Genomic DNA, 24,275 nt, shown 5'->3' with positions numbered 1-24,275 from the left:
AGACCTTCCAAAGAAAAATAAGGTTCGTGTCATCCCCATGTGTTTCAGGTGCCGCTGATTTGAAGGTATACATTGTCATGGGTGAGGACAAAGTCACAAAGTTCAGCCACCAGGTTTGCCATGACATTATTGGGGATATGGTTCCTGACGCTTGTAGTCCATCTTTGTGTGGAATGTTGGTGTAGAAGGCTTCTACATCCATAGTGGCCAGGATGGTGTTTTCAGGAAGATCACCGATGGACTGTAGTTTCCTCAGGAAGTCAGTGGTGTCTCGAAGATAGCTGGGAGAGCTGGTAGCGTAGGGCCTGAGGAGGGAGTCTACGTAGCCACACATCTGGGGACAATGTATACCTTCAAAACAGCGGCGCTGCTATGGGTACCCACATGGCCCCACAGTATGGCAATATTTTTATGGCTGACTTAGAACAACGCTTCCTCAGCTCTCGTCCCCTCATGCCCCTACTCTACTTGCGCTACATTGATGACATCTTCATCATCTGGACCCATGGAAAAGAAGCCTTTGAGGAATTCCACCATGATTTCAACAATTTCCATCCCACCATCAACCTCAGCCTGGTCCAGTCCACACAAGAAATCCACTTCCTGGACACTACGGTGCTAATAAGTGATGGTCACATAAACACCACCCTATACCGGAAACCTACTGACCGCTATGCCTACCTACATGCCTCCAGCTTTCACCCAGACCACACCACACGATCCATTGTCTCAGCCAAGCTCTACGATACAACCGCATTTGCTCCAATCCCTCTGTCAGAGACAAACACCTACAAGATCTCTATCAAGCATTCTTACAACTACAATCCCCAGCTGCTGAAGTGAAGAAACAGATTGACAGAGCCAGCCAGAAGTCACCTACTACAGGACAGGCCCAACAAAGAAAATAACAGAACGCCACTAGCCATCACCTTCAGCCCCCAACTAAAACCTCTCCAACGCATCATTAAGGATCTACAACCTATCCTGAGGGATGACCCATCACTCTCACAGATCTTGGGAGACAGGCTAGTCCTTGCTTACAGACAGCCCCCCAACCTGAAGCAAACACTCACCAGCAACCACACACCACACAACAGAACCACTAACCCAGGAACCTATCCTTGCAACAAAGCCCGCTGCCAACTGTGTCCACATATCTATTCAGGGGACATCATCATAGGGCCTAATCACATCAGCCACACTAACAGAGGCTCGTTCACCTGCACATCTACCAATGTGATATATCCCATCACGTGCCAGCAATGCCCCTCTGCCATGTACTTTGGCCAAACTGGACAGTCTCTATGTAAAAGAATAAATGGACACAAATCAGACGTCAAGAATTATGACGTTCAAAAACCAGTCGGAGAACACTTCAATCTCTCTGGTCACTCGATTAGAGACCTAAAAGTTGCAATTCTTCAACAAAAAAACTTCAAAAACAGACTGCAACAAGAGACTGCTGAATTGGAATTAATTTGCAAACTGGATACAATTAATTTAGGCTTGAATAGAGACTGGGAGTGGATGGGTCATTACACAAAGTAAAACTATTTCACCATGTTTATTTCCCCCCACCACCTCCCACGGTTCCTCAGACGTTCTTGTCAACTGCTGAAAATGGCCCACCTTGATTATCACTACAAAAGGTCCCCCCCCCGCCGCTGGTAATAGCTCATCTTAAGTGATCACTCTCATTACAGTGTGTACGGTAACACCTATTGTTTCATGTTCTCTATGTACATAAATCTCCCCACTGTATTTTCCACTGAATGCATCCAATGAAGTGAGCTGTAGCTCACAAAAGCTTATGCTCAAATAAATTTGTTAGTCTCTAAGGTGCCACAAGTACTCCTTTTCTCTTTTCACTTTCAGTGTATTTCCCTTCACACTGGAAGTTATGTATATTTTTAACAGTGAGGGTAATTAACCACTGGAACAATTTACCAAGGGTTGTGGTAGACTCTACATCACTGACCGTTTTTAAATTAGGATTCGGTGTTTTTCTAAAAGATCTGCTCTAAGAATTATTTTGGGAAAGTTCTATGGTTTGTGTTATACAGGAGGCCAGACAACATGATCACAATGGTCCCTTCCAGCCTCGGAACCTATGAATCTGTGAACTTGCTCAAATGTTCTGAAGACAAAAGGAAGGGCAATAACTGGGGAGGAGAGAGGGCATTGGGGATAGGTTTCTCCAGTCAAGGGATTCAAGACCAAAAGGAATAGGAATCAGATAAGAGAGATCAGTTAAAGGAGAAAGAGGGAGGACCGAAGATAGGGCCGGATGGGGCTTAGGGGTTAGAGGGACATAGTAACAGACCTCAGCGAAGAGACTAAAGAGAAGGAGAGCGCAAAACTACACAGAAGAGGGCAGTTTATTCCTCTACCCCACATCTTGTACAGCATAATGCTGAAAAGGCCTTACTCTTAATTGCACAGTGATCCTCTTTATGACCATGCACAATCCATGCTGAGGGCAGTCATTTCCCATTGTTCATAAAGATTCCATGTGCCAGCAAGTAAATCAGAATCATTAGACACTGAGCCCACATCACTAAGCTAGGGAAGCTTTCTAGGCCAAAGTCATTAAATTATAGCATCTATATAAACAGAAAACAGATTAATGTGGTGACAAAGCATCACATTTCATGTCAAAGGCATACACGTATGGAGCCTGCTATATGCAATGTTCTGTTGTTCATGTTTACAATATTCCATCCACTAACTTTACAAGTACAGGGCCTTCTCCAAATGTACGAGGTCTTCAGCATACGTCTGAACTTTATGCTCTTCTGAAAAAGTGATGGAGAAGATAGGAGATTAGTACAGCACTGGGACTCTTTTGAATTTGAATTGTCCCAAGGGTGTGGGACACTTCCCAAGATCATTGCTGTTGCAGTGCCCTTGGGCACTGGCGCACCTCGGTCCCTCCTATTCTCTACCTGTGGCACATAACAGTCTAGTCTCCTGTGGGCTGTGATACTTTGGTCTAATTTCAGTTGTTGGGTTCAGCGTATGAGTGGCTGGGTGGTGCTCGTCGCCTGTTATATACAGGAGGTCAGACTACACGATCTGGTAGGGTCCCTTCTGGCCTTAAACTCTATGACTCAAGCCATTCAAGTGATTTCTTAAAGCTTTCATCCAGAAATAACACAGCTTCCAAACTTGGTATTTGGGTAGCAAAGAAGGGACAGGGGGAGGCTGACAGTACTACTAGGCAAATTAAGGTCATTCTAGTGACCTAAATTGTGAATGCTTTGAAATGTTTTGGGTTTGTTTTGTATACTGGAACCTTTACTTTGAATGTTCTGGCTTTTAATATTAGGTCACTGCTGACAAAACTCTGACAGACATGTAATTGGTATCTAATAATCTAACAATACTGAAATGTTATAATTTTATGAACAGTGCGTGTGACCTAGCCACTGAAGTGAAGTTATTGTATACTGGGTTATAAGACCTCCTTATACGAATGTGTTGTTCAAGCTTAATAGGGGGCGATGAGTAAAACAAGCAGGAAAGGAACACAATAGATCAAGACAAGCAACCTCCCAACACATACTTGGTGGAGGGCAATTACAAGACAGTGGGGGAACCTATTAGCTTCAGGCATCTGATATCCTGGCTCCAGGTTGAAGTGACACAGTTGTTCTGCTAATGCTAGGAATGAAGAATCAAAGGAACCTTTAAAAAGCCCTTCTCAGGAGAGGAAGGGGAGGGGAGTGTCCATTGTTGGGTGAACAGGGTGAACACAGAGAGAGGCCTAGGAGAGGTGTTTAAAGCAGTTGGCATTCGTATAAACTGGTTTATTGTTTTTAAGATCTATTTTTCCTTAAATGTTTTTGTTCCAAATAAATAATACTTTGCTTTATGAAGACTGTTTGATTACTGGATACCACTGTCATAGCTGCTGGGGGAAAGGAACCGAAGGTACTGAACCCAAAGCAGGCCTGCTCAGGTAATCACAGTTGATCTCAGAGGGCAGAAGAGTGGCAGAATCACAATTCCACCCCGAGAGAGTTGACAGCTAAAGGCCTGAGAGGGAGTACACACAAAGAGACCAAGAAGGCTCAGCGATGCAGTTAGCCTGGGAACTGAGACATAAATGATGTTTTCTTATGGGTTTTTTTTTTTTTGTGTGATATGTTCTTTCAACTTGAACTCCAGGTTAACAAAGTTTTGCCAGGGAATTTCTTTAATCTTTAAAAAAAAAACCAGTTATGTATTATGCAGTTTTGTAGCTGGTAAATTACATTATCAGATGTTGTGAATTGGGTGCTATCACCCCAGAGCCCTTTACACTCTGCTGTGAACTTGATTCCATTGGTGTAGTGATGCCACAGAGAGGATTGTGTTCGTGCATTTCTTTTATTTGTCTTTTTTTGTTTGTTTCTACTGTTTTGTAAGCAAATTATATGCATTACCTTGGTAAATACAATTATATGGCTATCCTGCCGTTACTTGAGAGGAAAATCTCATTATATTATGTTATCCTAAATGCAACAGTAACCACTGATTCAAAGTCTTTCCATTCTATAGTTATTGTTTTCCATTATGAACATACTATTAACAGTGGACACTGAATCACTTAAAAACCATTGGTAAGAATGCAATGACTGCACAATAATTTCAAAATACAGGTTCCCTACACATTTGACTGATGCCTACATGATTCTCCTTAAACTTAACAATTAAACAATATTTTATTTCATAGACATGTCAGTAGTATGATTCTGACATACTACAAAATTTCAAATCTTTCCTCTCCTACAGGAATAGGCCTGTGTAGTAAAACTTATTCTTTAATGTGCTTTGTTGAATACACTAGCAATGTGCATTGTTTTTCACTGAAATTTTCTAAACTCCTTGTACATATTTGTTTAAAATGTCACATTGACTACCCTGTTGTTATAGTTCTTCTCTCATTGATACAATTACCAATAGATTTCCTATTTTATTTTCCAGATATAAAGTTATTTCACATAAAAGAAACAGAAGACAAACATTCACTTTTATTACTTATTTTATAGTTGTCAAACAACTCTCTTATTTCCTTATCCGTCTATTGGCACAGGAAAATTCACACAGAAGTGGATTCATTTACCTTCATCTATACACAAGGAACGTCTTTACATTCCTATCTACCTAGCAGCAGCAGCGGCTATTTCTTAGGATCTGTGGAATGAGGAGTCATCCCTGAACTGGAGCCTGAGCAAGCCACATGCAGGGAGAGTCATTCCTACACTAGGCTCCAGCCAATCCACAAGCCAGGAGCTAGTCTGGGGATACTCAGACCAGGTATATAAACCTCACAGGCGAAACAGCAGCTCAGTCACTCAGCATCACTTCATGGCTTGCAACTCTCCTCTGCCTGACAGTGGTGACAGATTCCACAGGCCTCAGCCTGCTCCAGCCCTGCTCTTGCTCCAGTGTTGTCCCCTGTCCTGCTCCAGCCCTGATCTGGCTCCAGCCTAGCTCCCAACCCTACTCTTGCCTTCTTCCAACCTTGCTCCTGACTCCCAGTTCTGGCTCTGAGCCTAAGGCCCGACTGCCACTGCTCTGACCACTAGGCCTGAGCATTCTTACCTCAGTTTCTGACAGGTTTCAATTAATGGTCAATATGAAGTCAAAGGAGAATTTTCCATAAGAATTTAGTTTTCCCAATTATGTTTTTTTTTCCATTTTTCATGGCTTTTCACTTCTCATAGAAAATAGTAAAGTTTCATTATTAACCTGTCATCAGTAAAAATTGGTATACAAATTAAATAAGTATCTTGCATTTATTTCTATTCACCATCTATTTTACTGTCATAGAAAAGTAGAGAAATGTGCTTTCTAAAACTTTTTTCAACATTAGTTAAGTTTGATCTTGTACTTTTTTTCGCCTTCAAACTATACAAATCTAGGAAATAAAAAGATAAAGTTTACTTTCACACTTTCATTTCTAAAAATAAACCATTACTGATATTCTGTATATTCCCTGTTAAGATCTAAAAATCACATTACCACAATTTAATTAATAACCTGCTATGGAGCCTGAACTCCATCCACTGCTACTTGCAAGAACGTTGCATGATTTGGAAAACTAGAGTGGAAATAAATGCAAATTTAGCAAAGATAATATAGATATGGGTGGAATGAAAAAGAGAATAATATCTGGAAAAAGAAATATTAAGAAACCTAACAGACATTAGCTAGTAAATTGACCTTGTAGTTTAAAGCTTTTTGAATTGGGGACCCTCTGTCTTCTTCATAACATGGGCTGTCTCTTTCCATTCTTCCTGGCTGAATAGGAACATTGCCTTCCCTGTGGTTGCAAGCCTACAAGATAAGGATCACTGCGTGTGGGATTCAGTGTGGGTACTCTGCAGATAGTGATACATGCAATCTGAGCAGCACGTGGCAGGCTGGCAGAGCTGAGAAAAGACCCACTGTTTCCAACTCACAATTTTACTGTGAGTCTCATATTTGGTGTTTTGTTAAAGCCCCAGGCCCTGGAATCATGAGATTACATAAGAATCTCAGCTTTCTTTTTTTTTTTTAAAGTTTCTAGCCCTCATTGTTGCAGAGAAAAGCTTGAAAATGTGAATTCTGAAGGCTCAAAGACCAGAAAGCAAATGAAAAGCACTCAACATTTATTGTTTTTTAATATCTCATGATTTTAGCCAGTCTCATAATTCTGGGGGGCCTGAGTCATGATTTTTGAGTCACAATTTCAAAACTATTAACACCATGCAGGGTGTTGGAGTCTGGCACATCCACTTCTCCAGATGAAGACACACTCATGTCTATATATAAATGGTAACTATCCTCAATATACAGAAGTGAAGGGAATACACAGGAAGCCACGTCCATGTATATTTTTCACACCAATCTGATCCAAAACAGAAATGAACACCTACTGCTGGCTAATCCGGCCTTGAGCACGTACCAAGCTTTAATTCCAGTTATTTCTAGCTATCCAGTGACAAGTGACAGAAACAGATCTCCCAGTAACTCTGAATTACTGACACAGCAGGGACTAAAAGCTACTTTGCTTTGCCATTTTAAGCAGAAGCCTCGGTTGTTTCCCTCAGCTACTCTTCCCCAGCTAAACACATAGTGTTTCTGTCTGGCTCACTTGCAGGAATGTTTGTTCTCTTTCTCTTCTTGCTTGATTCCCCTCCATTCTCAACTGCACTTTCAGAAACCAGAGGGCCAGTGGTGTTGGTAAACTGCAGAGGTCCGTTGTTAGTGGCAGGATCAAAGGGCAGCTGGTTTAATCCTGTAAAAGAGAAATAATTCATTAGGCGGATATTTTCAGATTTTCATGATCTTCATAGAGTATCACAGAAATTAGAGAAGAAAAGACACATCAGATACCATATACCGCATGCCCTGAGGGACTAGTGCAGGATTCTTTCCCTCACTCTGTTCTCCAGGGATTTGTCTGATAGCTGTCACTGCAAGCCAGGGTTGAATGAGCTCCCCCTCCCTGCCCTAGGGTGACCAGACAGCAAGTGTGAAAAATCAGGACAGGGGGTAGGCGGTAATAGGAGCTTATATAAGAAAAAGACCCAAAAATCGGGACATCTGGTCACCCTACCCTGCCCTGTTGATGAACTGGGGGAATAGATATAAGGAACTGACTATATTTGCATAGACACACTTACTTTACTCAGTTCAGAGGCTCCCCTGCTACTTACTGGCATGACCCTATTTTAATTCATTATTTCTTCCCACGACCCCAGACAGCATGGAGGATGCCATTTTGCTCTATAAAATGGTATCCTCTGCACAGCATGATCTCATACATATGGTGTGTGATGTCCTGCTGTGTAGAGGACACCATCATGTATCGCCAAATGATGTCCTCCATGCATCTTGACTTGCACACATGCACGGAGCAAAATGGTATACTCCGCACACTTGGGATCACTGCACCATCTCTGCTGATGGTGTGACCCCACCTGAGGTTGTGACCCACGGTTTGGGAAATGCTGGCCTAGGTGATCAGCAGAGATCTGCTTTGACAAAGTGATCAATTTAGGCTGTTTTGGGTTAAAATTCATGTTAGTCTTGAACTCTGTTTAAAGTGTTCTAGACACCATTTGACCCTCCCTATCCAGTGTTTAAGGACATATCTGATCAGACCAGACTCCATTTAGAGTCCTCGTTTCTGCTCAGTGATCACGAGAGCTGAAATCACAGATGAGCGATCTAGGGGCTGAACCTTACACTTGATGTGCGGACAGTATTGCAGTGACAGTACACAGCATACAGAACCAGTTGGGTTCCCCACTAGCCAGTGAACCTCTAAGAACTGGGCTAAAGGATGGAATCTCAGAACACAGCATTGCATCAAGAGGCAGGGATATCAGCGAACTGCAAGCAGCGGCTGTGAGAGCAGTGTGAGCAGCAGCAAATGAGGCGATGACAGAGACAACAGTGGTGAGACGGGGCAGCAGCAGAGCCACAGAACCATTTGGCAAGTGGTTCTCAAAAGACAATGGATGCCAGATTCTCAGTACTGGACTCCATCAACCTGGAGGTATCCAAGGACATCAGTGCTGCTCCCTCTGGGCACAGAACCACTTTGGTAAATAGCTCTCCAGAGAAGACAGTGCCAGGACCTCAATACTAGATTCTCTCAACCTAGAGACACTTGAAGGCCATAAACACTTTGGCAAGTAGCTCAGAGTCAAGGGCTTTCACTCCCCCTTGTGTACCTGTGGAACCTTCCATGAGCAGGGAGGCAAGGAAAGGAGAGTGGCCCCAGTGGCTAGGACTCACCAGATGGTTCTGGAAGCTTGTCCAACAAGTTGGACTATGCAGAGGCCTCTCAACTGAAATTCCACTACATGAAGCAACACTAGTCTCTGAGTTTGAGAGCTTTGTAAGAGGTACTCAGTAATGCACTTATCACACAGCTAAACAACAAGAGTCTAAGGGGCAATGTGATACAACAGAGCAAAAACTGCTAGGAACAGCATGAGACTGTTCACAATGGAGTTCATCATGGAGCACAGTGGAGTTTATCTTCCCTCACCGCTTTCTGCTATGCTGTATTCCAACTTCTTCATTTACAAGTGTTTACATGTGACTGGAATCTTGGCAAGGATTCCAAGCTAAACCATGCATGGTCTGAACAGGTGGCCGGCTACTATTTCAGCCCCTATTGCGTAGAACGAGTGTTTGATTTCAACACACACTTAAAAAGCCTATAAGGTTGAGCTCTGATACTCCGATTGTGAGGGTTAAATATCACCACATAAACGTCTGAAACCTCATTATAAATACCTGAGCTTTGACAGGTCATGAAGTTCACAAGCAATAATATGTTATATATAAATACAAATGATTTACAAACTCTGGACTAAAGGAAGCAGGGCCATTTCCTTGTGCAGAAGAGGGATGATCTTTGGTTTAGTGCACAAAAACTGCAGCTAACTAAGAAAATAACTATGCAGTAGCATTCAGAAGCTCCAGTCAGGATTGGGACCCCACTGTCCTAGATGCTGTACAACACAGAGGAAGACAGAGTTCCCACCCTGCATAGCAATTTGTCACCTATGAAATATGGTGACCAAATGCAAAAGAAACATTTTCCAGTGTCTGTGTGAAAATGGCAAATGGAGCTTGCAATGAGACAGAACATTTTACTTCAAAACAACTCAACCTCTCTGCCTCTTATGATGGGCTGGAATTCTTTTCAGAAGTCTGCTTTCCTCGTGGCACCTGCACTAAAAACTCCCAGCACTGCTCTAACATGGGGCAGCTCCAATTTAACATTGGTGGGAGCTTTTGTGCAGAATATCCTCCCATGTTTGCACCAGGAATGATGGTTTCTTCCTAAAAGTGGGTGGGGAACAAGGCCCTGCACCTCTGTGGCCCTGACCCTCCCCTTCCTATCCCGCCCAAGGCCAAGCCGGAGCCAAGGAGCCTGGGCCCCTCCCCCTACCTAGAATGGGCGGGGCTCCCCAAGAGCAGCCCCCAGCCTGTGTGGAAGGGCCAGTGGTGAAAAGTGGATTGGCCAGGCCCGGCCTGTCCACTTTCAATAGTGGGAGAACCATGGCCCCTTGCCCCCCTTTCTCCCAGTATTGACGCTGCTGGTTTGGATCACCATCTAGATAATGTGCACCAGGCAGAGCAATTTTACAAAATGCGTACAGAATGGGGGACTCTATGCTGGGAAACAGTGGCTCTGAAAAAGACTTGGGAGGTCAGTGGATAATCAGCCGAACTTGAATTCCCAGTGAGACATTCTTGCCAATAGGGCTAATGCAATCATAGGATGCACAAACAGGAGTAGATAGAGTAAATATCTCTGTATTTGGCATTGGTGCGACCACTGTTGGAAGACTGTATGCAGTTCTAGTGTCCACAGAAAGTTGACAAATTGCAGAGGGTTCAGAGAAGAGCCACGAGAATGATTAAAGGATTGGAAAACATGACTTCTAGTGACAGACTCAAGGAACTCAACCTATTTAGCTTAACAAAGGAAAAATTAAGAGGTGACGATCAGTTTATAAGTACCTACATGGGGAACAAATATTTGAGAATGAGCTCTTCAGTACAGCAGACAAAGGCTGGAAATGTTACAACTAGACACATTCTACATGGAAATAAAACCACAAATTTTCAAGTATGGGTAATTAACCGTTGAAATAGGGTTAATTGGATTGGGTTGTGGTGGATTCTCCATCACTGTCGATTTTTAAATCTGGATTGGATGCTGTTTTAAAATATCTGATCTAGTTCAAACAGGAACAATTCTGGACAAGTTCTATAGGCTGTGTTATGCAGGAGGTCAGACGAGATCAGTGGTTTTCAAACTGTGGGTAGTGACCCAGCACTGGGTCACAGCAGCTCTGGTCAGCACCGCCGACTGGGCCATTAAAAGTCCCATCGGCGATGCTGCCCAGCGAAGGCAGGCTAGTCCCTACCTGTTCTGACATCATGCTGCCCACCAGAAGCAGCGAGCAGCAGGTCCAGCTCCTAGGCGAGGGCCTACAGGGGGGAGGGGGGCACAGGGCTCCCATGCTGCCCCCGCCCCAAACACCGACTCCGCACTCCCATTGCCTGGGAACCGGCCAATGAGAGCTGGGGGTGGGGGCGGGGCCCGCAGGAGAAAGCTGTGTGGGAGCCACTTGAGCACCTCCACCTAGGAGCCGGACCTGCTGCTGGCTGCTTCCGGTCCACGGTGCCAGGACAGGCAGGAAGCCTGCCTTAGCACCCCCACTGCGCGGCTGACCAGGAGCCACCCTGACCCCCTCCCGCCTCCCAACCCCTAGCCCTGAGCCCCCTCCAAACCAGGAGCCCCCTCCCGCACCCCAAACCCCTCATCCCCGGCCCCAACCCCTCACACCCCAACCCTCTGCCCCAGCCCTGAGCCCCTCCCACACCGCAAACCCCTCATTCCCAGCTCCGTTGTGTTGAGGGCACGAACAATTTTCTTCAGCGGGGTCACCAGAAAAAAAGTTTGAAAAATCACAGCGGTCCCTTCTGGCCTTAGAATCTATGAATAACTGTTTTCAGACTAAAGGGCTTAGTGTCACCAGTGGCAACACTGGTCTTCTCTAAACGCCTTTTCCAGAAGCTTGTGATTTGCTCAGAAGTTTTCCTCTGGGGCAGAAATTACAATCGCTCTCAGTTCAGTGGAAGCTTTTTTGGAACAGAGAACAAAATCCAGAGGGTTTATTGAATTATGTCAGCATTAAAAGGAGCTTGATGTTTAAAAAATGTTCAGTACTTTTTCTTCACAAAGATAACTCCCAAACACCAGCTTTGTTTCAGAAGTTCAGACTCTGCTTTCTCATAGCCCTCCATGTGGGATACATTCTTTGCCAATTGAACAAGCTGGTTTTTTATATTATAAAATTACTAATGTGTGTAAATGACATTCAGGGCACAGTATACCACTTTCCTTAAGTGAAAAAGAATGTGCAAAAGAAGCAATGCATCTCTCTCAAAATGCATCCACTGAAAGGGGGACGAGAGGACTTTGATTGGTCCTAATCAAGACCCACTCCACATCCTGTCTTGCCCTATAACCCCACTAACCCCATCAGCACCTCCACCAACAACTATGATTCACGAACAGGCTTGGAAGGATTCAATTTTTCTTAGTAAATGTCGCCAAACGTTGATTTCACTAGACACACACAAAACATATTTCCATCAATAATAGCTGAAATGTGCAGATAGGCAAAGTAAGTAAAATGAGAACTTGGAGTTTGATTTAAGGATATTCGCTTTTTCTATTTTGACACATCATGCTGACAATTTGTATTTTAATAGTCATAAAACGTTAACTTTTTAAATCTCAATGTCTACTCTCATTATGCAATTTTTGTCTGGTCCCTCATAAGTTCTCACCACTCTGAAAATGTATATCAACACAAACCAGAAAAAAATGCTTAAAACCCATAATTTTATGCAACTGAAAATTTAAATGGATAAAAATAGAAAAAATGCTTAACAAACATACCTTGATATTAATCATCAAAATTATATTTAAAAAATCGAATTCTGCCAAGTATATTCACAAATGTGCTCTGACTGGGGCCCAGAGTACCCAACCTACCACTGCAGCGGTCTCCTATAGCTCTGGCCTCACTCTCCAGCTCCTCTATGTAGCACTGGGGGAAACGGTGGGGATCTCCAAAGCTTCCAAGTTATGGGGGTTCCTGGTTGGGACACTTCCCTGCCTATGCTTTTCATAGATTCCTAGAATTTAACACCAGAAAAGACAATAGATGCTCAGATATTAATAGTGACATAGTGCTAAATATCATAGTCCTGGAGCCCTACCTCTCCCTTCCATGCCCCATCTCCTCTCTGCCCCTCCTCTCCACCATCCACTTTCTCCACCCCCACCTTAAACCTGCCCCTTCTCCTGCCCGTCTCCTCCCCCATCACTTCCCCTGCCCCTCCTCACACTCAATTCACATACTCCGCTCTACTCGCCCCTCAGCTGGTTAAAATATTCTTTGGAGGAGCTGAGTAAAACTGTCAGACCCCACTCTCTGATGTAGGGGGGCTGTGACATTACCCAGATGTAGTAGAAAGAGAGAGCCCTCAGACATGAGGCCCAGTATAAGGGCCTGGTGTAAAACCTAAGGCCCAAATTAAAATCAGGCCCTGCTGATATATAGCAAAGTTAGCAAGAATCAGGATATGAGCAAAAGTCAAGCCCTGTTACAAAGCAGATGCTTGCAGGTTCACTGTTCAATACATGAACTTGGCAAGAACCGGGCTGGCGTTGCAAAGTACTCCTAGGCACTGAGTATTCATGTGAACACATTCTAGAAGGGTAGTACCAGAATACCCCAATACCAAGTTTAGTATAAATACACTCCCTGAAAATAATACAGGGACACACTAACCCCTCCTAAAGATAAGGTCAGGATGACAGGGTGATGGATAGAGATATTTTGATCGAATCAACAAGTACAAGGTAAAGGTGGGTAACTAACCACATCAGAGGAGCATATTTTTCTAGACCTTTAATCATTGTTGATGCTCTCCTCTGGAGTTTCTCCAATTTGTCCACATCTTTCCTGAAATGTGGCACCCAGGACTGAACACAATACTCCAGTTGCGGCCTAATTCGTGCAAAATAGAGTGAAAGAATTACTTCACATGTCTTGCTTATGACTCTCCTGCTAATACATCCCAGAATGATGTTTGCTCCCTCCCCCACACCCCCCAACAGTGTGAAACTGTTTACTCATATTTAACTTGTGATCCACTATGATCCCCAGATCCCTTTCCGCAGTACTCCTTCCTAGGCAGTCATTTCCCATTTTGTATGGGTGCAACTGATTGTTTCTTCCTATGTGGAGTACTTTGCATTTGCCTTACTGAATTTCATTCTATTTACTTCAAACCATTTCTCCAGTTTGTCCAGAGCATTTTGAATTTTAATCCTGTCCTCCAAAGCACTTGCAACCCCTCCCAGCTTGGTACTGTCCGCAAACTTTATAAGTGTTCTCTCTATGCCGTGATCTAAATCATTGATCAAGATATTGAACAGAATTGGACTCAGAACTCATCCCTGTGGGACCCCACTTGATATGCCCTTCCAGCTTGACTGGTAACTACTTCCTGGGAATGGTTTTCCAACCAGTTATGCACCCACCTTATAGTAGCTCCATCTAGGTTATATTTCCCTAGTTGGTTTATAGGTCATGAGAGACAGTATCAAAAGCCTTACTAAAGTCAAGACATACCACATCTACCACTTCCCCCCATCCCTTGTTACCCTGTCAAAGAAAGCTATTAGGCTGGTTTGACATGATAGGTTCTTGACCTGGCACAGCTCAGGGAGGAAACATGCCTCTTATAAGCAATCCACTGCGGGGATATGCTCTTGTGCCCATGAGAGCGTTTCTTGCTCTCCTGGAGGGACTTGTTCTTACTTTTTGGTGCCAACGGTTCAGCACAATGGTTCATGCTCAGAGGGGCATGGCTAGACTGTGGAGGCTACTGTACAGGGTGGTCTCCCTGGCCAGAAGCTGAGTGCATTGGAGGCCTCATTGCCTCTTCCATCAGGAACGTGCAGAGACGGAGCACACGGGCCTTTCTGGTTCTGGGTGGGAGGGACTTACAGATGATACACTTCGCCGAGATGTGTGCTTCTCCCAGGCAGTGGAGGCACCATTGATGCTTGTTACCAGTGGAAAAGGAATGAGGGCAGGAGACAAAGCTCTTGAAGCCGAGGATCCTGAGCAGTGATGAGGGATCGAGTCCCCCGACTGGGGAGAGGTCTTACTAAACTACAGACTATTCTACAACTATAATCACTATATCAACTGTATTAACTATCCCAAATAAGCTATACAGCATAAGCTAAGTCTAAATTATTTACAATAAAGGTAACTCTCTTCTGTGGATAAGAGTGAAGGGCCAACAGGGGCTCAGACTCAGGCCATGCGGCAGTATGAGGGAACTGGAGTGGCATCGACCTACACTGGCCCTTATACCATCAGTCAGGCACACAAGGAGACGTACTGTGCATGTGTGGGTCAACAGACGCTACTGGGAAAGAAACTTCTGAATTCGGGTGCCTGGCACACATGCACACGAACATGTGGAATACACATAGGGAGCATTGCTTAAAGAAGGACGTTGATCATGGTGTAGCAGACAGAGCCTGGCGCAAGATTTAAGGCCTGAATCAGATGCGGTGAACCAAAATCAGGCCATGTATTCAAGCAGATGCTTGCAAGTTCACTCTCCAGTACATGAACTTGGCAACGCTGTTGCTAGTGTACCAGGCACTAGATATTTACGTAAATATATTCCAGCTAGTATAGATACATCCCAATTTAGTACCAAAGAAAATAGTTTAACAAAATAATGAATAGGGATTTTTTTGTCCAAGACATCAGGAACAAGGAGAGGAAACAGATGTTATGAAATACGTAAGGTAAGTTGTGTATTCTAGTTGTTTGCCTTAGCCTATAAATGGCGGGGTACTTCGCCATAACCCTTGATTCAGCCACTGAGACAGCAGAAATTCCAGCTGCTGATTGAGCTGTTCTTTGCCATGGGGCTCTTGTGTTAGCATACCTGTAACCATGGAGCCAGCTCTCACAGAGCTAGGGTGTTAGCAATAAACCTGGCCGAGTGCCTTTGTCACTAAACAATGCCTGTGGTCTTTCTTTCTAAGTAATATCGAAGTCTGTTGAACAAGCAGGCTGCCTTATCTGCTGCTAATAATAAGCAAAAACAGAAGCACTGAGCAGCCTGAACAGAGTTACTAAGGCAACAACGTTCCAGCCATCAGCACTCAGCTACACGAGGCAGCATTATCAATGTCTGCTATACCAGCTATCTGCATGCGCACACACATGCAAGCCAAGTGACAACACATGGAAATTGCATCTCGCTGTTGACTGCTACAGCTTCTTTGGCTGCTGTTGGAGGACTGTCTTCTTCATTCAGCTGGGTACACTAAAAGTTTTGAAACTGCATGGGAACAGGTTTGGCTTCAAAGATGATCTTTCTTTTTTAAGCATTTTAATGTTGAAAGCCTTGAAAGCACCCTGAGTCAATACAGATGAAACTCTTGTAATCTGTGAATTACGTTTAAAATGTTGCATTATGACATGAATATTGATGCATTAACAACAACATTTTCCAGGCTGCGTATAAAAAAATTACCACAAATATGAACTTGGTTAGTATTGAAGCTCTAAATAACTTTTTGGTGTTAACAATGAAATAATTTTGTTTTGTAATGACAAAGAATTTTATTCCATGTTGAATTTATAAAAGACAAGTTATTAACTTTATAGCAGCACATGACAGAATGCCAGTTCTCTTTATTTAGTTATAGGGAGATAGCAATCTTTAAAACAGTTTATTGTGAAAAATCTTAATCTAAAGCCACCCACCCAGGTTGTTAAAAAAAAAACACTAAACAAAAATGGTACTAACATCATATTTGCCAACTATCACCTTACTCATTTTGTTTGTATTTATATCCCTTTCTCCTTCAATCCTTTGTCTATTTACACTGTAAACTCCTCCAGGCAGAGGCTTACTCAAGGTTTGTACAGTGCTTAGCACGATGGGGGTCCCAATCTCAGGGTTTGTCTACCCCTGAAATGCTACACTAGCACAGCTACAGCTGCGTCGCTGTCGCACATCAGTGTGGACACTACCTTTGTCAATGGGAGGGGTTCTCCTGTCAGCATAGGTAATCTACCAACCCAAAAGAAAAAAAACTTTTGTAGTGATAATCAGGATGGCCCATTTTCAACAGCTGGATGGCCCAGTTTCAAAGATGTTTTTTCTCCTGCTGCTAATAGCCCACCTTAATTAATTAGTCTCATTATAGCTGGTACGGCAACACCCATTTTTTCATGTTCTCTGTGTATATATATCTTGCTATTGTAATTTCCACTGCATGCATCCGATGAAGTGGGTTTTAGCCCCCGAAAGGTTATGCCCAAATAAATCTGTTAGTCTCTAAGGTGCCACAAGTACTCCTCATTCTTTTTGCTGATACAAACTAACACGGCTACCACTCTGAAAGTAGTGAGGCAGTGGCCATCAGAAACTTCAATCCCATATAGGAACTGGCAGCCATTCTGAGTAAGGGGAAACTCTATTGAAGTCACAGATTCTACTGGACCATTAGTCTGATGACCTGTATAGCACAGACCATAGAATTTCCCCAGAATAATTCCTAGAGCAGATCCTTCTGAAAAACCATCCAATCATAGAAAGTGCAATAGAGAAAGTAGCAAATCTGCACCATTTCATGACATAGGACTACGGGACGGGGGGAGAATCTGTCAAACAATAATGGTTGAGAACTACTGATTTAGCTCATTGTTAAAGCACAAGCTGCACTGCTTCTTAAAGGTTTATTTAAATAAGTTTGGTTCTCACTGATTAGCATGACCCTAGAATAACAAGGAATTGTAGTTCTTTACTGGAAATGAGATGTTTTAAACCTAAAAGCTCTGGAGTTTTGGTTTTGTTCATTATTTAACGCATCTCCTGAAATTATGACTATAGTAAGCGTCTGCTACATTCTTCAAGGCACTCCATGGCCAAGAAAAAGTTCTTTTGGTAAGATATATAGTAACCATAGTGTGAGAACTCAAGTCAGTCTTATTTGTATTATTCAGTAAAGTAAGAAATGATCCTATTTCTACGAAAAACACTTTGCATATTTTGTATTATGTTCTGCATCTTCCTATTTATTTTTTGTTTTGTAAAATCCCAGTAGAAAATATACTGCTTTGATATAGTCACGACTACAGAAAACACAGAAGCCTTTCTTTCAGGGATGTGCACCTGGCTCTTCTGGATAAAAATTATTCAGCAAGACATTGAAACCATCAGGCAAGCAGATCTCCAACAGTTACTTAGGCCTAGTCTCCATTGGAAAGGGTTTGCTGGTATAGCTAAACCAATGGTTCTCAACCAGAGGTACACCTACCCCTGGGGGTACGCAGAGGTCTTCCGGGGGTATATCAAATCATCTAAATATTTGCCTAGTTTTACAAAAGACTACAGAAAAAGCATGAGCAAAGTCAGTACAAACTAAAATTTCATACAATTACTTGTTTATACCGCTCTATATACTATACACTGAAATGTAAGTACAATATTTATATTCCAATTAATTTATTTTATAATTATATGGTAAAAATGAGAATAAGCAATTTTTCAGTAATAGTGTGCTGTGACACTTTTGTATATTTATGTCTTGTTTTGTAAGCAAGTAGATTTTAAGTAAGGTGAAACCTGGGCGTACGCAAGACAAATCAGACTCCTGAAAGGGGTAGAGTAGTCTGGAAAGGTTGAGAACCACTGAGCTAAACCACCAAATACCCGCTAGTGGAGATGTTATTTATACTAGCAAAAAGGTCTTTTGCTGGTATAACTTACACCAATTCCCCAAACAAAATAAGCTATACTAGAAAAAGTACTTTTCTTGCCAATATAACGGCAACTATGGTAGAGCTTTTGTGGACATAATTATGTCTGTTAGGGGTGTGATTTTTTCACTCCTAACAGACATAGCTATGCTAGCAAAAGTTTTAAGTGTCTTTAATGAAACAAGCTAACCAATGCAGAAAAGACACCGAAGCTTTTGCTGTAAATTTCAATCAGCTGGATGCCCAGAAACTGTATACAAGTCTATTGTTCTAACGGAACACAATTCAATTCACCAGCTGCTGGACTAGAGAGCTGATTTACTGTATTGCTCTGTAACAGTAATCTTGAAACACTGTGACTCAGATCCCTACACTTCATCTCCCCGATATCTACTTAGCAGAGAGAGAAAAATCAATGCACATATTCAAGTCTAAATACCATCTGACTGTCACTCTGTGAAAACAGAAATGGGTCCTATTCTTCATTTCCTTTACTCTTATCAACGTCATTTATTTGAACACCAACTTACAAAAGAAATACCCTGTAGAAGGAATGATACTGCATGCTGTGATGGAGGGGGTGGATGAACTAGCCCAGGCCTTACCATAATTTTTTTTCCCCCAACATTGAGCAATATTCACCATCCTGAACTATAAGCCTTCTAGTCTTTGTTCTGGCATCACATTTATTTCTAACAATGCAACAATGTCTGTGTTTAGAAATGTCAAGGAAATCTTGAATAATTATGGTATTACACAAAGGTGACATTTTGTGATATTTAATTGGTTTCTCTTAAGTCTATTCCATGAAATAACTTGATGCCAAAAGATGTTCTGCTTCTCTGTAACCATTTTGCTAGAAATGTCTTTCTTTTTTTATTTCTGCCAGTAGCTGTAGAGGAAGAAATTACGTGATATTTCTCTGTTTAAATGCCACTCATTTCAAAATGGAATAGATAGGAAAATGTTTAGAAGTTGCTATTCTGAATTCACTTTAAGTCCCCATTCAAAGGTGCAGTCCAAATCTACTGCAATAAATTAGAACATGTAGAGTGAAGAAACAAGGGAGGGGAACAGAAAAATGCCAAATGCTTGAAAATTGCTTTTCAATGCAAGCTCCCCAGGGGATAACCTAATAGTAGTAGCAGACCTTAGACGTGTGCAATTCAAGGCAAGAAATTCATGCACAATTGGGGAATCAGGATTATCAGTTCAAAATACATAGAAAACTACTAGACCCACAGTAGCTAAGGTTTACATAAAACATGACTGCCACTATCAAGCCAATATAACCCTCTAACAATGATCACCTGGTGATACCACAGGGAAATGTATTTTCGGGGGGGGAAAGAGAGCAAAGTATATACTGTACCTGTATACTGTACCAAGAACATTGCAAGATGCTGCTGGCAAAATTCCTCAACAGATCCTACAGTTACCCTGCCACTCCCAACTCCACAATAAAAGAAAAAAAGATCACAACAGTTCAGCACACGTAGGATGCTCTTGTTCAGCTCAGTTACTTGTATGGAGCTGACCTACAGCAACCAGAGCAAATGAAGGATCCTAACGCTAGTACAGCTGACACCACACTTACACAAAAGGCAGCAGGGGAAAATCCAGGAATCACGAGGGTGAGGGATTGAACTGGCTTTTATGAATTGTTGCCACTGCTGCATGTGTTGCTATCAGTCTCCAGTGACTGACACTTATAGGCTGACTCTTGGATGGGGGGGAAGATTGAAGAGCAGGTAGAGAAGCAATTAGCAGCATGTTCATGTGTGAGGGATTTCAAACTTTAGTGACTTGAAAAGTGGCATGCAGCTGACACATCTGAACTTCACAACATGCATGCCTTGCAAGCTGCTGCTTTAGCACAGAGAGCAGCTAAGCACTGGTAATGCCTTGGACACAATTACAAGTGCCAGAGAACACAGCACTCCTTTTGTTCTCAAAAAGTTCACATTCCAGTAGAATATCTAATTTCCCTCAAAGTGGTCATTTTAAAAAAGCTCCAGTATAGATATTAAAAAAAAACAAAAAACAAATTCTTCTGAACACCACCTCTTCAGACTGAAAGAAGGAAGGAGGAATGGTCAAGGCTTAGTGTTTATTGAAACTCATCTACACATCTAAAATATTTGCAGAGCTACAAAAAATTGTATATAGCTGTGACGGGTTGCCTCCCTTTAAGGTGACACCTGATGTACTGGGATACCACTGAGCCCGCCTGTTCGGCCAGCCTGGGTCCCCTTTACCCTGTCTTGCAAAGCCAGGCTCTTAAGCCTCCTCTAGCGCGCGCACACACACACACACACACACACACAGGCAGGGCCACGTCCAACTGGAGAAAGACACAGACACTGAGATCAGCTCTGGGAAAACTCCGCTTGAGGGACTTGCTCCAGCACTCAGGTGCCGACCTCGGAGAGCAGACCCAATGGTATATTGTCTTGCACTGTATAGAAAGATCTGCACAGCGCAAGCTCATAAAAATTCACCCTCTCCCTCAATGTGAAAAGAGATATGCACAGCTTCTTCCCCCCCCCATATGGATTGCATAAAGTAGGTTTAATAATAAACAAAACAAATTTATTAACAATAAAAGGCAGATTTTAAGTGAATATAAGGGACAGCAAACAGAACAAAGCAGATTACTAAGCAAATAAAACAAAACACACAAACTAAGCTTGATTCACTAAAGAAACAGGTTACAAAATGTAATTTCTCACCCTAAATGCTGAATTAGGCAGGATGCAGAGTTTCTGTAGCTTAGAGTTCCAGTTATCTCTTCTTACAGACTGGACCCCTGTCTCAGTCTGGACTCACACCTGCCTTTCCCCTCAGGTACTTTCAGCAGTCTTTCTTCTTGGGTAGGCAATGGAGGAGAGTCTAGATCAACCCCATCCCCAGCCCTTAAAAGGATTTACCTAAGGCGGGAATCCTTTGTTTGATCCCCATTCCCCTACAAAGGAAAAGTACCAGCAGTGTCCAAGGTGGTATTTTTGTATCAGGTGATCTTATCACCTGACTTAATAGTAGGTTTCAGAGTAACAGCCGTGTTAGTCTGTATTCGCAAAAAGAGAAGGAGTACTTGTGGCACCTTAGAGACTAACCAATTTATTTGAGCATAAGCTTTCGTGAGCTACAGCTCACTTCATCCGATGAAGTGAGCTGTAGCTCACGAAAGCTTATGCTCAAATAAATTGGTTAGTCTCTAAGGTGCCACAAGTACTCCTTTTCTTTTTGACTTAATAGTGTCACAGCTATGTCCCAGGACGGAAGGAAAGAGATTAGCATATTCACAATCTTATTGTTTCTTCCTAATGGCCCATCAAGGCTGTGACGGCCGGTTGTCTGGTGTGTGTCTCCCACATACACACACAGTGGTAATTGTTACATTGTCAATATTCCTAACTTTAGATATAGAAATGATACATGCATACCAATTTGATAATCACATTCAGTAAATCATAACCTTTCCAATGATATCTTACATGAGCCACCTTGCATAAAGTATATCTTAGTTATGCCATATTCCTATCATAACCATATTTCTATGAAAACTATGGGCTGTAACGTCACAATAGCCATAAACAAAAACTACCTTAAAAGGGGACTGAGGCTGGGTGAATGTCACATTCCCTCAATGCAAACCCTTAAGACAAGAAAATGCCAAGTTCCAGGACTGCATTTATCTGTACACTTTGTCAACACAGCATGGGATTTATCTTCTATACCAGTTTCAAAAGCAAAAAAACTTCAAGAAATACTAGGACTTTTCAGGTCCTACATCTAGCAGTGGAAACCAGAACCAAAGCCAAGAAAGATTTTTTAGTCACCTACAGATCTCCATAGATGTAGGGGTTTAGAACAGAGCTGACAGCTGCTGTCAGCAATGGTGGCAAAGGTATCCATGTCTTGGGGACTTCAACATATACATCAACAAGTGCTCTAATGGAAAAGCCCAAAAGCTCTTCGCCTCTCTTGCCTCCTTAGGCTTTTCATATGTCATTTCCAGTCCAACCCACAGAACTAGCTACACATTAGAAACGATTTTTGAACTAGATGTGGAGATAGAAGACATCACAATCCAGCCACTGTCTTGAACAGACCCTCACCTCATTCAGATAATTGGTTAGAGCTCTCCCTGCTTCCAGACAACATGAAAGGCACACAACTAGAGCTGGATAAAAAGTTTCACACACAACTCTTTTTTGGCAAAAAATACAGATTCAGCAACACTGAAAGGTTTTGTGAATTTAGGTCATTTTGGGGAAAAAAAAAAAAGGTAAACGTTTCATTTTTCAGTTTGAAATGACTTTTTATTCCAGTTACCCCATGCAGTATTTCCAAACACCAAGCAGCAGAGGGACACACCAGAGATATACTCTGCAGCATAATCCTGAGTATATCTACTATCCCCCCTACAGTATGCCCAATGGCACCTCCATGTGGTTTTCAAGACAATAATGCCTCTAATATCATGGACCAACAGAGACATACAGTCAACTATAGCAGGAACAGAGAGAGGCTTGCTTTACCAAGTAATCTAGGCGTGGTGATTCAAGGGATCTTTGACCCCTTTATGCCTTCAGACTGGGCCAATATGAAATTAAATAAATCTTCACTTAAAATTAGGGCTGTTGAGCAATTTAAAAAATTAATTGTAATTAATCGTGCGATTAAAAAAAATAATTGTGATTAATCGTGCAATTAATCTCACTGTTAAACAATAACAGAATACCATTTATTTAAATATTTTTGATGTTTTCTACATTTTAAAATATATTGATTTCAATTACAGCACAGAATACAAAGTATACAGTGCTCACTTTATGTTTATTTTTTATTACAAGTATTTGCACTGTAAAAAAAAGCAAAAAAAATAGTATTTTTCAATTCACCTAATACAAGTACTGTGGTGCAATCTCTTCATCATGAAAGCTGAACTTACAAATGTAGAATAATGTACAAAAATAACTGTATTCAAAAATAAAACGTAAAATTTTAGAGCCTGCAAGTCCACTCAGTCCTACTTCTTGTTCAGCCAATCACTCAGACAAACAAGTTTGTTTACATTTGCAGGAGATAATGCTGCCTGCTTCTTGTTTATGTCACCTGAAAGTTAGAACAGGCATTCGCACGACACTGTTGTAGCCGGCGTCGCAAGATATTTACGTACTAGATGCGCTAAAGATTCATATATCCCTTCATGCTTCAACCACCATTCCAGGGAACATGCGTCCATGCTGATGATGGGGTCTGCTCAATAACAATCCAAAACAGTGCGGACTGATGCATGTTCATTTTCATTGTCTGAGTCAGATGCCACCAGCAGAAGGCTGATTTTCTTTTTTGGTGGCTCGGGTTCTGTAGTTTCTGCATCTAAGCGTTGCTCTTTTAAGACTTCTGAAAGCCTGCTCTACACCTTGTCCCTCTCAGATTTTGGAAGGCACTTCAGATTCTTAAACCTTGGGTCGAGTCCTGTAGCTATTTAGAAATCTCACATTGGTACCTTCTTTGCTTTTGTGAAATCTGCAGTGAAAGTGTTCTTAAAATGAACGTGTGCTGGGTCATCATCTGAAACTGCTATAACATGAAATATAGGGCCAAATGTGGGGACATACAATTATCCCCCAAGGAGTTCAGTCACAAATTTAATCAACACATTTTTTTAACGAGTGTCATCAGCATGGAAGCATGTCCTCTGGATGGTGACCAAAGCAAGAAGGGGCATACAAATGTTTAACGTATCTGCCACATAAATACCTTGCAATGCCGCTACAAAAGTGCTATGCAAATAGCCAGTTCTCACTTTCTGGAGACACCGTAAATAAGAAGAGGGCAGCGTTATCTCCTGTAAATGTAAACAAATTTGTTTTAGCG

The 24,275-nt window shown here is 42.2% G+C and overlaps 1 protein-coding gene across 4 annotated transcripts in view; it reads right to left on the bottom strand.

Moving 5' to 3' along the window:
* Window positions 1-24,275, bottom strand: part of ENOX2 (ecto-NOX disulfide-thiol exchanger 2) — a 136,667-nt gene that overhangs the window by 74,036 nt on the left and 38,356 nt on the right. For all 4 annotated transcript variants that reach the window (XM_074964353.1, XM_074964355.1, XM_074964351.1 and 1 more), the window contains exon 2: window positions 7,124-7,267. Coding sequence is in view for 3 of the 4 variants with exons in the window: in XM_074964355.1 (XP_074820456.1) it covers window positions 7,124-7,267 (144 nt within the window). In the remaining variant the exon portion in view is untranslated. The remainder of the gene's footprint in view (window positions 1-7,123; window positions 7,268-24,275) is intronic.

Source organism: Natator depressus, chromosome 9 (genome assembly GCF_965152275.1).
Source record: "Natator depressus isolate rNatDep1 chromosome 9, rNatDep2.hap1, whole genome shotgun sequence".
Lineage (NCBI taxonomy): Eukaryota > Metazoa > Chordata > Testudines > Cheloniidae > Natator > Natator depressus.
This window is presented reverse-complemented; position numbering and strand designations above follow the sequence as displayed.